This window comes from Lissotriton vulgaris, chromosome 2_1 (assembly GCF_964263255.1).
Source record: "Lissotriton vulgaris chromosome 2_1, aLisVul1.2, whole genome shotgun sequence".
In the NCBI taxonomy this organism is placed as follows: domain Eukaryota; kingdom Metazoa; phylum Chordata; class Amphibia; order Caudata; family Salamandridae; genus Lissotriton; species Lissotriton vulgaris.
The window spans coordinates 386,080,483-386,098,503 of NC_141687.1; the positions used below are offsets into that span (position 1 = coordinate 386,080,483).

The 18,021-nt window shown below is 46.2% G+C and overlaps 1 protein-coding gene across 5 annotated transcripts in view; it reads left to right on the forward strand.

The window, feature by feature from the left end:
- The window catches only part of MYO1C (myosin IC), a 576,863-nt gene that overhangs the window by 464,389 nt on the left and 94,453 nt on the right, over positions 1–18,021 (forward strand). For all 5 annotated transcript variants that reach the window (XM_086955217.1, XM_086955220.1, XM_086955221.1 and 2 more), the window contains exon 19: positions 3,175–3,292. In XM_086955217.1, the coding sequence (XP_086811343.1) occupies positions 3,175–3,292 (118 nt within the window). The remainder of the gene's footprint in view (positions 1–3,174; positions 3,293–18,021) is intronic.

The window sequence follows — 18,021 nt, forward strand, 5'->3', positions numbered from 1 at the left end:
TACAACGCATGCCATTACAACGCATGCCATTACAACGCAGATGCCATTACAATGCATGCCATTACAACGTAAGTATAGGCAAGTATATAAGTTTATTAATATTAATTTAATTTTAATTTAATTAAAAAAATTTTTTTAATTTATTTAAATTATTTTTTATTTAATAACATTTAATTTACTATTCTAAATCCAGGAGGGTGTAAAAGTAGGGTAAGTGTTGGATAGTGTAGGGGTTAAAATTACTATTCTAACTCCAGGGGGGGGAGGGGGGTGTAAAAGTAGGGTAAGTGTTGGATAGTGTAGGGGTAAAAATTACTATTCTTACTTCAGGGAGGTGTAAAAGTAGGGTAAGTGTTGGATAGTGTAATGGTAAAATTTACTATTCTAACTCCAGGGGGGTGTAAAAGTAGGGTATGTGCCAGATAGTGTAGGGGTAAAAATTACTATTCTAACTCCAGGGGGGTGTAATAGTAGGGTAAGTGTTGGATAGTGTAGGGGTTAAAATTACTATTCTAACTCCAGGGGGGTGTAATAGTAGGGTAAATGTTGGATAGTGTAGTGGTACAAATTACTATTCTAACTCCAGGGTGGTGTAATAGTAGGGTAAGTGCTGGATAGTGTAGGGGTTACAATTACTATCCTAACTCCAGGGGGGTGTAATAGTAGGGTAAGTGCTGGATAGTGTAGAGGTAAAAATTACTATTCTAACTCCAGGGTAAGTGCTGGATAGTGTAGGGGTTAAAATTACTATTCTAACTCCATGGGGTTGTAATAGGGTAAGATTAAATTAAAATATTCAAATTTATTATAATAAATTAAATTATAATTATTTTAATAAAATTAATTTAAAAATAAATTAATATTATTTTAATTAAATACTTACCCATACTTGCGTTGTAATGGCATGCGTTATAATAGCATGCGTTGTGATGGCATGCGTTGTAAAAGTTGCGTTGTGATGGTTGTTTCCCGTTGGAAACCAGTACATTGGCAATTTTGTTTTTGGGTAGAGTTCTGTGTTCATTTTCAGTGGTGTTTTTTCTGTTGAGATGGAATCCTTAACTTATGGGATATTCCTAGCAAATTCTTAGCCACCTGGGCTGAATGAAACACAGCATGTTCTCTCTCCTTCCACTCAAAAACTAAGGAAACAGCTGCATCAAACTCTGTATATTGTAAAATACTCTCTAGTACTTTTGTTGTGTAAAGGGCAGATGTACCATATGAGACTTGATATATTATGACACTGTCTGGTACCTTAGCTCTACACACTACAACTTGTATTAGTTAAAGACTTGCGACCTAAATGTTTTCAATATAACCACACTCCTGCCCCAACCAAATCCTTAAATATCAGATACCACTGGCCATAGAGCCCCATGTTATTTGCACCCAAATAGGGCTCCATGTTATATGTAACAAAATGCGACATCAAGCACAATAATTGTGTTTGAGGTTGTATCCTACCCTAGAAGATGTATTTATTTTATTTATTTATTTAAAGAGTTTTATATAGCGCTAGCTAGACCCGAGGGTATCAGAGCGCTTTACATGAGATTCAACAATGTTACAGAGTTACATTCAGTTAGAATTACATTAGTTACAGACAAAAATATTTAAGGAGCATAGAAGACTCGGAAATGCAGTGGAAGAAGGGAAAGGAGTATGGTAAAAGGGGTAGGAGGGAGATATGACGGAGACGAAGGGAAAGTCTGCCCAAGGTCCGGCTGGGTAGGTGAGGGCCGAGGGGGAAGTCTGCAGCCCTTCTACTCTATAGCTATCCAGTAGCTCCACCGGGCATCGGCCAAATGACTAGGTCTCCACAGAAAAACAATTAAAGAGCACAGAAGTTGAGATGAAAGGAGCATAGAGGGGTAGGGTTTAGGGTAAAGAGGTGAAAGGGAGGTACGATGGAGAGACAAAGTAAGACTGTTCAAAGTCCAGCTGGGTAGGTGAAGGTTGAGGGGGGATTCCACAACCCATCTCCTCTATAGCTATCAGGTAGCTCCACCGGGCATCGGCCAGATAGCTAGGTCTCTGCGATCGGAGGTAAATTCAGCAGGTTCTACGTCTTGATAGGGGAAAGGTGAAGGTCAGTTCGATGTCCGGTTTTTGTCCTAGAGTAATGGCACAACATGGTGTGGACCACTGTGGCAGCCATTGTGTGGTCAGGCAAGGGAATTCTGACCTTGATGTTACATTCAGGCCGGTCCCCAAAATTCCAAGGGACCAAACTAGGTGCCAGCAAGTCCTCGAGCTCTTATAGTGATCACTAGAGCCCACCCTCTGCTCCCCCACTCCCCGAATCCAAAGCGCATCTGCTGTATGTATGAGGAATTCTGTGCTCAGGTGTTTGACTGGCCACCCAAGATGCTGTTCCTTATTCTAATTACCCTACATTCCTATCTGTAAATTCTAGAACCCTGTCTGTCTAAAAGAATGGTAATTTCTTTATCCACTATCAGAATTCCAAACCCTTTACAACCTCCTGGAGTCTGGCATTTACTGCTTGCCTTCAGTACTCTAGGTGAGTCATTTCCATTTGAGGCTAAAGGAGAATTGTTTTGAGGTTCTAAATAAACTGAATACATATCACTTCAGCTCAGCCCATGCTCTGGGTTCACCGTTATAAGCTTCAAGTCCTGCCTATTGATTGGTTAAATGCTCAAGACTGACATTTCTACATGATTCCAAACAAGGCGTTTCAAACAATTATTCAAAGGTTTGGCTCTGTACTATGAAGAAGTCCATGTGAAGCCTGATTTCCGTTAGCTACAGAGTCTCAGACATTGCAGTATCCTTAAATAATAGGTCTGCAGGGCCTCTTGACACAATAGTACACTATATACCTTGCCTATTGCCATTTCCCTCTTGCATTCCAATGGAGCCATAAATGTGGCACAACCAAGATAAATAAATAAGAGTAACTTGGTTATCCATTTTGAGTGCAATAGTGCCCAAGACCGTCTGGCACCAGCAGAAAGACAATATCCCTAAATACTTCCTAGCAACTACTGTCTGCAGGAGAAAAGACTTGATTGCTCATCCTTTGCTTCGCAGTACTGCACTGGATTTCCTCCTTGAGTGCATACACTTCGAGGTGACTGTGTAAAGAGTAACTTGAGGTACACCTCTTGGGGTCTTTAAACTTGCACTCCTATTTCTCATCCTCAGGGCGCTTTGATGAGGTTCTTATCCGACATCAAGTAAAATACTTGGGATTGATGGAGAATTTGCGGGTTCGCAGGGCAGGATTTGCATATCGACGGAAATATGAAATCTTTCTGCAAAGGTAGGTATCAACTGGTAGCAGTATTGCCAGAAAAGCATGACAGGGCATTCTTTAAAATGTTATCAACATTTGATATGATCTCTTTGCATCATCTGATATGGTGATCTGTGTAATCTGTCAGTCAGACTATTTTTATAGCTATGGTGTCATAGTTTCAAATATCCATGATCTCCCTAGAACACTCTATACTTGCCAATTGCATCTCTGACTCACCTGTTTCGGGTGACATTTCTTAGACCCTAGTCTTATGCTGCCTCTGAAACCTTTACTTGGAGTCCTGGGTCAATCAGTGGTTACTTAGCAGTGTCCTGTGTGTGCATTGTGGTTTACCAGTGGGGTTCCAGTACCACAATACTCTTGTACTTTGAAACTCTGATTCAATCTGTTACAGGAAATTGGACTCCACTACATATGCGCCCAGTCAGTGCTCAACGTTATAAAAGGAAAATGAATGAATGGGACAAGTAAGTAACTTGTTCATTTAAAAGGGAGAGGGGCACAGAATTCCAGAGGGAACTGAAAACTGCCACAGGGCATAGATAACACCTCAAACATTATTATGGTTCCTTAGGGTAAGGCATTACGTTTCTGATAACATTGGTCCAATTCTATTGGGCCTAAAACAGATCAGCTTTAAACTGTTTAAAAGTGTAGCAGAAATATAAAATTTGGGATGAGATGCAGGTGCATGGACCATGGCCCCAGCTGGTGTCCAGGTTGGAATAAAAGATATCACCCCTAAAAGTAGACTAGTGCCAGAATAAAGACTCAAACCCTGACCAAAAACTCAGTACTCAAACAACTTGGACACAACCGAGCAAAGTCTGTGGTGTTCCATATGATGACCAGGTGACCCATTGTCTGGTTAGAGAGACAGTTCAGAAAGTCGAAGTTGGTGAATTCCAGCTTCTAGTTCAGTACCTAAATGGGAACTGTGCTTTAGCAAAGACCAGATGGACTAGTGAGGCTGCGCTCATAAGTATGTACAATGTTTTTTTTCCGTTAGGGGTCTATCTCCTGCACTTTGCCAGTTATCATCATGTTTTACTGGTGGTGAAAGCACCTATGCGACCGAGGGCATACAGGGGCTTCATTGGTCAAACCAGAACTAAATTGGACTTGGTTGTGTATGATTAAGTCCTGCATGTAACTGGAAATAAAACTGTCTCCTGAGCCATTCTGACTAGAAAGATAATTCCAACATTCCCTGAATCAGGGCAGCCTACTCTTGCCAGCAGATCTGGACTACACATTGGAAGTGTTGAAACGTGCTACCTAAGGGTTGTTCTGGGCCCAGAGAGAGTGGGTATACAAAGTACTCTGTAGTCAAGGGATGAGCTAGAAACAGTGCAGACTTTCAATGTCTGGGGATGATGGAGCAGCTCACCATTGCAAACAAAGCTACTGATACTTATTGCTTCAGCTGGTTGCAGCAACCTCTTGACTTAGGCATGACTTAGGTCGTCTCATTCCATTGAGATCTCGTCCAGGCAAGTCCTTTCATTAAGCTGGGTCATGGCTTTCTGCACTGGGATCCTCCAGGCACAATATACATCCACCTTGCAAGTAGGTAAGTATTTCCCTATCTCCACACATCTAGCAACAAGGTTCTTTCACAGGCTTTCTCAGATTTAGGCCAGTCTGGAGGGATAATGACAAAAGCAGATGTTCACTCCTGGATCTACCAAAATATTCTCTGGTGCTGCAAAGGATCTCCTTTTTGCTGCCTTGAAACACTTAGCTAAGTAGTGGTTGACAAAGCCAGGGGATACTCATCAATAGTCATAATCTTTGAATAATCCCCGCCTATGTGCGGGATCCCGGAGCATATAGAAAATACATATAAATGGATATATGGATATATGGATATGCAGCCTAAAACATTTCCCAACTGGCAAAATTGCTGCAAAATTACATAAATTAGCAAACACACAGTAGTACTCTCCCAACCCCTATGGAAAAAAGAGAGCAGTAAACATTTGCATACAACAATGCTTTATTGCCGTAGGAAAAAAACTGTAATTGCAGGCATTTGCCAGCAGGCTGCAGTAGAGTACAAAGCAACAAAGAAAAACTGACACCTTGCCTTTAAGGCATTAGAGTAGGGGTACCGTGCCCTTAATGCCTGAAGACGACCCCCTGCTCCCATGGTGCACCACAGGTGGCAATTGGGTCCGTTCTTTTTTCCGGCTCCTTCTGTGGGGATCCTGGAGCTTGAGCTCTTCAGTTTTCAACTGAAATTGTGATTTTGAGAGATTTTTCTCTGAAAATTCGAATTTTTTTGGATTATTAAGGCTTCTGATTTAGTTTTCAGTGGTAACCCACAAGAATTTCCTGTCAGAATGCCTGCTCTGTTTCGGAAATGTCCGTCTTGTGACAAAAAGATGGCTCTGGCTGACCCACATTCTGTGTGTATTGTGTGTCTCCCATCTGCACACAACCGTGACCAGTGCCACCACTGTCAAAAGTTTTCTAGACGAACTCTTCGCAACAGGGAGAGAATTCGACTTCATGCCATGCAGGAGAGAGACAGAAGTCACCAGGTGGGTGCTTGTACAGTCCCCAGATCTTCTCCTACAAGCAAGCAGGGCCAAAAACGGCGTTGTTCCGCTTCTCCTGCCCCTCGGAAGAGGAAGGAAGGTCGAAGAACTCCGTCGAGGTCGCCGTCGAAGAGGCCCAGATCAACATCATGACGTCGAAGATCTCCACCGCAGTCAAGTAAGTCGGCGTCGAGGCGCCATACTTCGGTCTCGAAGTCTATGGCTGCTACCATCTCTAAGTCTCCGTCGACGTCGAGGCTTCCGTCGACGTCGAGACACTCTCTGCCGCCCCTGAGGGGGTCAGCGTCGAGAGCTAAGACGGCATCCAGGTCACCGCCGGCTGGCGGGCCGCCGTCGAGAGGGACGTCCATATCCCATCCTTCGACGTCAAGGAGGTTGATGTCGAGGTGACACCAGGAAAGGTCGCCGTCGAAGGTCATCGTCGACACGACGTCGAGAGTCGTCGTCGACACAAAGTAATGGAGGCTCTCTGTGTGACCGACGTCGAGGAAGATCGGCGTCGAAGTCTCCGGATCGACGTCGAGGTTCTCAGTCGAGCCCCTCACGACGTGGTCGATTGACGTCGAGAGCATCAAGACACCGCTCGACGCCACTGGTCACACAGACGTCTTCGACGTTGAGGCTTTCGCCGTCGAGGGATCAAGTGATGGTGATGGTGGAGTCCCCCTGGTTCCAGATCTTCAGGAGACAAATCATCATCTCCTGGTTTAAATATCGTGGAGATCTCCCCGTAACCTTCACCTAGATCTGCGGACAGATCACGCAGCTTGGTGCCTCATCATCCTCAAGGGGCTGTATCTGGAGGTCAGAGTAGTCTGGGCTCGAATTACTCCTGCACATACTCTCCTTCTACGGCAAGAACCTCGGCCAGACTGTCTAGGTCTCCTCGGAGGCTCCGGGTTTCACCTAGACCTAGATCTCCGGCCAGATCAAGTTCTCCAGTACGGCCAAGAACACCTGTCAGGCCAAGTCCTTCTCCAATCCGGCCAAGACCTTCTCCTAGACCGAGATCTCCATCAAGACATCGCTCTAGGTCCAGGGACCGTCACAGCAAGCATCGTGACAGGCCCCATAAGAGGCGGCATACAAGATCTTCATCATGGTAGTCTTACCGAGATTACTCTCCACCTTCTCATCGACGCCTCCTTCCCGAGTCTCTCCAATTGACGACATCGCAACTTTCTCCAATGTTCTGGGCATGGGAGTAAAAAAGCTCAACATTACGCTGCATACTCCAGTGGTACCCACTCCTGTGATTTTTGATACCCTTCATCATCGCACAGCGCCCAGGCCTCTACTGACCCTGGTCCCCGGCCTCCTAGAACCAGCTATGGCTACTTTCCTCACACCAGCGGTGGTGGGATCTGTTCCATCTCGGATAGCCAAAAAGTACAAGGCCCCTGCAGAGGATACCTTGTTCCTCAGATCTGATCCTCCTGCGGACTCCATTATTGTGGCGGCTGCCATAAAGTCCCATTCAGGCGCTACCTCTTCCTCGGTACCACCTGAAAAAGACAGCAAACTTATGGACTCGTTTGGCAGGAAGGTATGCAACACCTCCTCTTCATTTATGAAGGTGGCTTGTGCCTCTGCTTTGCTTGGGAGGTACGACAGGTCCCTGTGGGACTCCCTGACTTGCTTTGCAGACAAGCTTCCTAAGGAAGATCGACTAGACTTTGTTGAGATTATACAGGGAGGAGGGCTTGTAGCCAATCAGGTCATCAGCGCTGCAGTGGATGCCTCTGACCTTGCAGCCCATGGCTACTCACATGGTATTTGCTCCCGTCGTTCGGCCTGGCTCCGCCTGACAGGGCTCAAGCCAGACGCCCATAAAGAAGATATTGAATCTCCCATTCAATGGTAACTCTCTTTTTGGGACACATGCGGATGACGAAATGTCCAAAATGAAAGCAGAAATGGACACCGTCAAAGCAGTGGGATTAGAAAAGCGCAAGGAATTCAAGAAGCACTTTCGCCAGGGTGACAGGAGGTCTTTCCAGCAGAGGGTTCAAACCCCTCAGTGGACATACCAGTCTCAGCAGAAAACGCAGTTCCAGCAGCGTTGTCCTGGCAGAGGAAGAGGTAGCAAGCAGCAGTCTTCCTCCAAGCAACCTCCCAACCTCCCAAGCCCTGAGCCATTGCTTCTTCCACGACTGTTCGTCACTCCGGTGGGAGGGAGTGTTTCTCATCATCTGGTAGAGTGGAAATCCATAACAAAAGACAGATGGATGATGAATGTTGTGCAGCATGGTTACTTGCTGAGGTTCAAATAACCTCCTCCGCAAGTCCTCCTTCAGGCAAAGCACCTTCCCCGATTCCAAAGTCAATTGCTGCAAGACGAAGTCTCCGTCCTCCTAAAGAAGATGGCCATAGAGGAGGTTCCCCCCATTCAAAGAAATCAAGGAGTGTACTCCCGGTATTTCTTGGTTCAAAAAAGAGGAACTGTCAAAGAAAACAGGCCCATTCTGGATCTACGACTGCTGAACAAATTCAAACAAAAAGAAAAGTTCTGCATGCTCGCCCTGCACCAGATCTTCCAGAATCTTCATCAGGGAGACTGGATGTGTGCCATAGACCTGCAGGACGCTTACTTCCACATACAAGTGTCAGTCAAGCACCAGAAATTTCTAAGTTTTCAGATCGGACACCATCACTACCAATATCGAGTGCTTCCGTTTGGCCTGAAATCTGCACCTCGGACATTCTCCAAGTGCATGGCGGTAGTGGCCGCTTTTCTTCTCAAAAGAAAGATCTTCGTCTATCCATATCTAGACGATTGGCTGTTGAAAAGCTCCACTCCGGCTCTGCTTCAGAACCATCTGTCGTTCTGCCTCAAACTAATGGACTCGTTGGGTCTTCAAGTCAATCTAAAGAAGTCAGTACTCAACCCTTCCGAACGGATCCACTGCCTGGGCGCTTCCCTGGACTCACTACATGCAAGCGTGTGTCCTTCGGAGGAGAGGTTGTCATCTATACTCCTGAAGGGTCGTCTTCTACTGGACACTTACGCCCCCACATCCAGACAAGTGTCCTCTCTCCTGGGGTCGATGACCTCGTGCATCTACATTGTGCCCAATGCTCGCCTTCATATGAGGCCTCTGCAGAAAGCCCTCGAGGACCAATTGTCTCAGAGATCGGATCAGTGGGAAGACCGGTTCTTGCTTCCTCAAGAAGCCAGGGACTCGATAAGATGGTGGTTGAACCGGCCCAATCTCCTCCGGGGGGTTCCATTCCATCGTCCTCCGTCTCAATCACTTGTCACGGATGCCTCCTTCAAGGCTGGGGTGCTCACATGGACCAGCTCCAAGTTCAAGGCCTCTGGTCCGAAGTAGTGCAAGGCTACCATATCAACTTCCTGGAGCTTCCAGCAGTTCATCTGGCTCTCAAGTCTCTTTACCTGTCTCTGCACACCAACTACCTCCAGGTTCAGACGGACAACACGACAACTATGTTCTATCTGAACAAGCAGGGAGGCACGAGGTCAAGAGTCTTGTCTCTGGAAGCACAAGCCATCTGGCACTGGCTCCTGGCAAGGGGCCTTTCCATCGTGGCAGTTCATCTATCAGGCTTTCAAAACGTCCAAGCAGACTGCCTAAGCAGAGTCTTCATAGAAGCGCCCAATTGGGTGCTCAACGAGGAAGTCGCGCAGGAGGTTTTTCTGCGCTGGGGCGTACCGGACATAGACCTGTTTGCAGACGGTGCCAATGCAAAATGCCTCGTCTTCGCGTCCAGGTTTCCTCAACAGGGATCACTGGGGAACGGACTTTAGATCAGCTGGTCGCAGACATTACTCTACGCCTTTCCTTCCCTGCCTCTGATCCCGGCAGTGATCCAGAAGTTCTACAGGACCAACACCAGGATGATCCTGATAGCACCAGAATGGCCACGACAGTGGGGGTACCCCGACCTTCTGCAGCTGTCAGAGGTCCCGCACCGGCGACTTCGTTGCCGTCCAGACTTGTTGTCCAAGGACCAGGGGAAGGTGTTTCACCCCAATCTCCCCTCCCTTCGCTTGACGGCATGGCTCCTGAGGTCATCCAGTATGGACACCTAGACCTCCCAGCAGACTGCATGACTATTCTTAAAGAAGCAAAACGACCCTCCACTAGGAAGTCATATGCTTTCAAGTGGAAGAGGTTTTTCTTATGGTGTCATGAGCACTCTCTCGACCCGGTACATGGCCAAGAGCAGGTGATTCTTCCTTATCTGTTGCATTTAGCGAGATCAGGCCTGAAATACCCCTCCATCAGGGTTAATTTAGCTGCCATCACAGCATATAGGAAGACTCCTAATCAAACATCTTTCTTCCTTATGCCTATAGTTAAAGACTTCTTAGAAGGACTTAAGAAAGTCTTCCCACCGGTGAGGTCCCCCTCCCCTCCCTGGGAGCTTAATATCGTCCTGACTAAACTGATGAGTGCTCCTTTCAAGCCTATACATAAGGCTTCTTTGCAGCACTTGGCCTGGAAAGCTGCTTTTTTAGTGGCCATTACCTCTGCCAGTAGGGTCAGCGAATCCAGGCATTGTGTTGTAAGGAACCTTACACAGTTTTTCATGCCAACAGGGTGGTCCTAAGAACGCACCCATGTTTTCTGCCTAAGGTAGTTTCAGACCTTCATATCAACCAGTCTATTACCTTGCCTACTTTTTTTCCTAAACCTTCTACTCCCCCGGAATTTGTAAAGCGGCAACTTGGTGGTCTGTGCATACCTTTACCCGCCTTTAGTGCCTGGACTCAGATACTCAGGCCGATGCCAGAGTAGGGCAGGCCTCTTTGAGAAACTTATTTGCATACGATGTATTTGCAATGTGTGTCTTACTCAGTCTTTGAAGTATTAATTCTTGCTCGTCCGCGAGACTTTGGTTATGAGCTTGCTATTCTATTCATAGATCATGACTATTGATGAGTATCCCCTGGATGAGAAGGATTATTACTTACCTGTAATCCTAGTTCTCATCCAGGGGTATACTCATCAGTCATAAGCTCCCGCCCACCTCCCCGGACGAGCATGTTTTTAACAGTATAAGATGTTTACCTCCAAAAAGAACTGACCCAACTGCCACCTGTGGTGCACCATGGAAGCAGGGGGTCGTCTTCAGTCCTTAAAGGCACGGTACCCCTACTCTAATGCCTTCAAAGCATGGTGTCAATTTTTCTTTGTTGCTTTATACTCTACTGAAGCCTACTAGCAAATGCCTGCAATTACAGGTTTTTTCTTATGGCAATAAAGCATTGTTGTATGCAAATGCTTACTACTCTCTTTCTTCCATAGGGGTTGGGAGAGTACTACTGTGTGTTTGCTAATTTGTGATTTAGCTGCAATTTTGCCAGTTGGGAAATGTTTTAGGCTGCAAATATGTTTGCACATATATATATATATATATATATATATATATATATATATATATATATATATATATATATATATATATATATATATATATATATATATATATATATATATATATATATATATATATATATATATATATATATATATATATATATATATATATATATATATATATATATATATATATATATATATATATATATATATGTATTTTCTATATGCTCCGGGATCCCGCACATAGGCGGGGATTATTCATAGATTATGACTTTGATGAGTATACCCCTGGATGAGAACTAGGATTACATGTAAGTAACTAATCCTTTTTCCTCCTCTGGTTGCTTGACCAATTGGGGAAGGCTGCTCCTGTTGAATTTGCAGATGTTTCTTAAATCCTGAAGGTGGATTTTCCTACTGCAGTAGTCAAGTGTCACCGACTGTCTGATGTGACGGATGTGTGTATGGTCCCATGCGACTCCCTGTGACTCTTTCTGACCCAGATGTGACAGAGCAGATTTGCATAAAGGCGCCACCCCTGCACACTGATGTCCGTTCCTTTCTTTCCGTGCTTTCAGATGCAGATTCAAAGCTCTGTTCCCTATTTTGTTGGCCTTCTGACAACTCCTTAAACAACACCGAGTCTAGTATACTAGGGAACGATGTCCCTCCTAAGACTACAGGTTTCAAACCATGCAATGACTGTAGAAAATAGAGGTCTTTCACAGATCCTCATGACATGTGTAATCGGTGTTTGGGCTCGAAGTTGTGCAACAAGCATGCTCTCATTCACTCGAAAGTGAGATGCTCTCATTCACTCGAAAGTGAGACGGGATCAAGAAGCTCCAAGCCTAGTACAATCCAGTGATCGCGCCAGCAATTGGTCAACTTTGCAGTTGAAGTGTTCCGGGAAGTCATTTGAAGTCCAAATGCAGGCACTAGAAAGCAACTCTGGATTTAACTCTAATCCAGATTTAACTCTATCCCCCCACTCTCTATCTAAAGAGAAGGCGCAAGGGCGTCACAATGCCAGTTAGTCTCCTTCTAGATGTAATATTAATGTGATTTGTATAGCGCATTAATAATCAGCTCACCCATTACGGAGTCATATCTAAAGTTGGTCTTGGTGCAACCCAAACTCCCTGGGCCATTCGGGGGCACTGCTGAATGTTACTGCCTTAAGAAGCCCATGCCACAGATATCTGTTATTATTCCAGCTCCCTCTTAGGATCATTGGAGTCCTCAGTTGCATTGCCCCTAGTGGATCTGTCCTCTCTTCCGTCTGACCCCCTTGGACCGATTACAGGCTCAGTGCTGATTTTGGTACAGACTTCCACCCTGCTGCATTGCCTACACAAGTCCCTCCCTCATCCAAAGAGAGGTACCGACACCGCTGGTGCTGGGCAAGTGTCCAATGCTAGTTCAAATGTCTGATCCTGAACTGACTTCAGCCCAATCAAGAGCAATGTCTCACAACAAAATGACTAAAGCACAGCCAGTCAGCATGCAGCCTAACTCTGATCCTATGGCTGCGATACAGTGTATGTGACATCAGAGGCCATATTATAATTTTTACCCTGATTCGGACTAAAACGTATCTTCAGCCAGAAATGATGATGGTTGGGATGGGGATAATTTACCTTAAGAAAAAGACAGCAAGAACAGAAGGCTGAGATACTGACTTGGCGCCATATCATCCAGCCTGCCTGTTGACTGCGCCTATTGCACCAAAAGTCGACTTGTCCTGCAGCTGCTGAGTCCCCAAAACCCAGGAGACCTGTCAGCCTTAGCCCAGGAACCAAGACCTCCGAGGTACGGTGGAACTGTCCCCTGACAGCACAAGAAGGACCAAGAGGACCCTGGCCCCACCAAAAGCTGCCGCCGCCAAGTACCACTGCACCGAGTCCCCCAGCCAGTGTCGAAGTGGGCCAACATTGTTAGCGTGGTCCTCAAAGTACAAAGTCCACTGTGGAGTGACTACTCGTGAACTCCCCAACATCGCCTGCAGCCTCTGTTGACAGCCCCCTCAAACATGAGTGTTGCCGGAGGGGGAAACCTGACACCCAAAGACCCTATGCACCCAGATACCCCATCCTGAGGGGAAGAAGACCAAAGGTGTCCCCTCATTCACCAAACTGGTCTCCCAGCCCCCTCAAGCAGCCTTTTTCTAGCACGACCATTCTCTATAAGATAACATTGAGCACCCAGTGCTATTTGGCGCGTCTGCACCTTCCGCCCTAGTGGCGCTGCTGGTGCTGTTATGCTGGTGATGCCTTGTACCTTGCCCACCACTCACCTTAACTTCTGGAGAAGTGTCCCATAAGTCGCTGAAAAAGAACTGGTGAAACTCATATGATTTTCTTCCCAAACGATAACATTGCAAAATGCAAAAATTGCACTAAGTAACTGAAAAGTATTTCTCTTTAAAAACGTACTTTCCTGAACGATTTTCTTTCGATGCCTAAACATTTATAAATATACTTGCTATTTTTATAAATTACTGTGGATCTCCTTTTTGAGCTGTCTCATTTATTGCCTATTGTGTGTGTTTTCAGAGGTGTTGCACTCCTCTTTGTTAAGCCTTAGGCTGCTCGACCACACTACAGATAACTGAGCACCTTGGGATTGTAGTAGCAAGTTCCCTGTCCACTCATAAGGGAACCCCTGGACTCTTTACATGATATATCTCATGTTGATATATCATATAAAGCGCTATCTTCCTACAATCATTCCAGGGTACACCGTGTGTAGACAATCAGCTTTTTCTTGGAGTTTTTCAGGGTGAAAAATGGGACTATTGTGCAGAAAAGGACCCCAAATTAAGATCTTCTAAGTACTGGTCAAGAATTAGCCACCAGAGGGTCTCTGGACCTATTCCACTGGGGCTAAGGCTGCTTCCAGTACATTGGCATGCGGAGTATCTGTCCTTGACATCTGCCAGGCTATGATGTGGACATCAATGCGTACATTCATAAACTATTGCCTTGATAGTCTGGTCCAGAAGGAAGGACATTGTACCCACTCAGTCATGCAAGACTTTTTGGTCAGAGGCAGAGCTTTCCACATAAGGTGGTACTGCTTTGGTATCTGTTCTAAAGGTGAGAAATCTTTGTTAGAAGAATCCATCCAAAGAACAAGTTACTTAATTTCAGTAAATCTCTTTCTGGTGGATACTCCATTTAACTGCAGATTCCTCACTGCCCTCCCCATTCTGTATAGTGGCCTCTTGAGTGAGTGAACAAAGAAGTGAAAGAGCAATCAAGGTTGACCGCCTGAGAAGAAACTGCTCTTTTGTTTTAAATAGGGCTTTATGACACAAGCTCCTCTCATGAACCTGAAGACTTTCGGAGACAGACGAGCACAAGTGTGCAAGCCATACATGTTTTTAGTTCATTCCTAAATGCAGACATTTATTGACACTAAAATAAACAAGCATTGAAAATGCAATAGGTCTCACCTTTGATTAAGTTAAAGCCATTTGCTTTGCTAATGGAATTGTATAGGAAAGCAAATAGCTTTAATTTAATGAAAGGCGAGACATATTGCATTTTTAATGCTTGTTTGCTGATGCTATTATTGCCCTCAAGGTCCTTAATAATATGCTGATATCTGATCTTTCGCAAGCATTATTCCACTCCAGCCAACCAGGGAATCTCAAGACCCTTGTCATAAATGAGTCAGTCCATAGTAATATCCCTGGTAAGACGTGCATCCTTGTTTTCTCACTGCTAACCATAACAAGGGTGGACATACTCTGAAATAATCTCCTATATACGGCAGATGCAATTCACTGTGACAAATTAGGTGAGAGGATGAAATGGGAGCTGCAAGAAACTTTCTACAACCTATTTTCTTCAGGCTGAATAATATTGCATTTGGAGATACCCGTACCTCTGACCCATATAAGCTGCATTTTGAAAATGTGCAAGATGGGCATGGGACCCCCCCACCCTGGGTTGGCGTAGGCTAAACAATGTGCCAATAGCCTTTATTAGTTTAATCCAGCTGTAAGCAATATGTGTGGCCCCTGACCCAGTAACAGCTAAGCTTAATCCTAAATATGAAAAGGTGCTCGTACATTTTAAACTATTATTTCCCACAGCAAGAGTGAACAATTGGTGCTTTATAGGACCGCAGGACAGGATATAGGATTTTGTTAAATTGGTGCGCAAGTCTAGCGTGCCCTTAAAGTCCATAATCCTTGTACTAGAAGATGCAGTGCTCTTGCTGTGCATGCCAAAAAACAACAGGTGATGGACAGAATGCAGAACAATGTCATACATTGACCCCAGTACAGAGATCTGGGCCTAAATCCATCATTTTTTTGCTCACCATGCCATTCCAGTTTGAACCCAGCCATATGCAAATCAGTCTTGACCCTGGGCTCCATGGGAACAGTCCAGCCCGAACTGCCAAGCAAGTTCCTCCCTGGACTGGAAACAAGCATCCAAGGACCGGTTTCGGGCTTTCAGTCCTCATCAGCCTGGATAGCTTGATTCCAGTGGCATGGAGAGCATGGGACTCACATCTGAGCATACCCGTCTCACTCGGGGTGACAATTGCAAAAATCAAGAGGTGATGGACAGAATGCAGAACAATGTCATACATTCACCCCAGTACAGAGATCTGGGCCTAAATCCATCGTTTTTTTGCTCACCATGCCATTCCAGTTTGAACCCAGCCATATGCAAATCAGTCTTGACCCTGCGTCCCATGGGAACAGTCCAGCCCGAACTGCCAAGCAAGGTCCTCCCTGGACTGGAAACAAGCATCCAAGGACCGGTTTCGGGCTTTCAGCCCTCATCAGCCTGGATAGCTTGATTCCAGTGGCATGGAGAGCACGGGACTCACGTCTGAGCATACCCGTCTCACTCGGGGTGACAATTGCAAAAAACAACAGGTGATGGACAGAATGCAGAACAATGTCATACATTCACCCCAGTACAAAGATCTGGGCCTAAATCCATCGTTATTTTGCTCACCATGCCATTCCAGTTTGAACCCAGCCATATGCAAATCAGTCTTGACCCTGCGCCCCATGGGAACAGTCCAGCCCGAACTGCCAAGCAAGGTCCTCCCTGGACTGGAAACAAGCATCCAAGGACCGGTTTCGGGCTTTCAGTCCTCATCAGCCTGGATAGCTTGATTCCAGTGGCTTGGAGAGCACAGGACTCTCGTCTGACCCAGGGAAGGCATGGCTTGGCAGTTCGGGCTGGACTGTTCCCATGAGGCACAGGGTCAGACTGATTTGCATATAGCCATGTCTGAACTGGGGTGGCAGAGTGGGCTAAAGAACAGTGATGGATTAAACCCATATCTTTTGACTGGGTGTGAGTGTTTGATTGGTTCAGATGCTCCGTCCATTACCACCCCCTTTTGTACCGCTTTTGGCCGCCATAAGTGTGGCAGGGTATGTTCAGACGTGAGTCCCTTGCTCACTTTGCCACTGGATTCAAGCACGCCGGGCAGAAGACGGCTGGAATGCCAGAAACCGGTCCTCGGAAGCTTGTTTCCGGTCCAGGGAAGGCATGGCTTGGCAGTTCGGGCTGGACTGTTCCCATGAGGCACAGGGTCAGACTGATTTGCATATAGCCATGTCTTAACTGGGGTGGCAGAGTGGGCTATAGAACGGTGATGGATTAAACCCAGATCTTTTGACTGGGTGTGAGTGTTTGATTGGTTCTGATGCTCCGTCCATTACCACCCCCTTTTGGCCGCCGTAAGTGTGGCAGGGTATGCTCAGATGTGAGTCCTTTGCTCACTTTGCCACTGGATTCAAGCAAGCCGGGCTGAAGACGGCTGGAATGCCAGAAACCGGTCCTTGGAAGCTTGTTTCCGGTCCAGGGAAGGCATGGTTTGGCAGTTCGGGCTGGACTGTTCCCATGAGGCACAGGGTCAGACTGATTTGCATATAGCCATGTCTGAACTGGGGTGGCAGAGTGGGCTAAAGAACGGTGCTGGATTAAACCCAGATCCTTTGACTGGGTGTGAGTGTTTGATTGGTTCAGAAGCTCTGTCCATTACCACCCCCTTTTGTACCGCTTTTGGCCGCCATAAGTGTGGCAGGGTATGCTCAGATGTGAGTCCTTTGCTCACTTTGCCACTGGATTCAAGCAAGCCGGGCTGAAGACGGCTGGAATGCCAGAAACCGGTCCTTGGAAGCTTGTTTCCGGTCCAGGGAAGGCATGGCTTGGCAGTTCGGGCTGGACTGTTCCCATGAGGCACAGGGTCAGACTGATTTGCATATAGCCATGTCTGAACTGGGGTGGCAGAGTGGGCTAAAGAACGGTGATGGATTAAACCCAGATCCTTCCACTGGGTGTGAGTGTTTGATTGGTTCAGATGCTCTGTCCATTACCACCCCTTTTGTACCGCTTTTGGCCGCCATAAGTGTGGCAGGGTATGCTCAGATGTGAGTCCTTTGCTCACTTTGCCACTGGATTCAAGCAAGCCGGGCTGAAGACGGCTGGAATGCCAGAAACCGGTCCTTGGAAGCTTGTTTCCGGTCCAGGGAAGGCATGGCTTGGCAGTTCGGGCTGGACTGTTCCCATGAGGCACAGGGTCAGACTGATTTGCATATAGCCATGTCTGAACTGGGGTGGCAGAGTGGGCTAAAGAACGATGATGGATTAAACCCAGATCTTTTGACTGGGTGTAAGTGTTTGATTGGTTCAGATGCTCCGTCCATTACCACCCCCTTTTGTACCGCTTTTGGCCGCCATAAATGTGGCAGGGTATGCTCAGACGTGAGTCCCTTGCTCACTTTGCCACTGGATTCAAGCAAGCCGGGCTGAAGACGGCAGGAATGCCAGAAACCGGT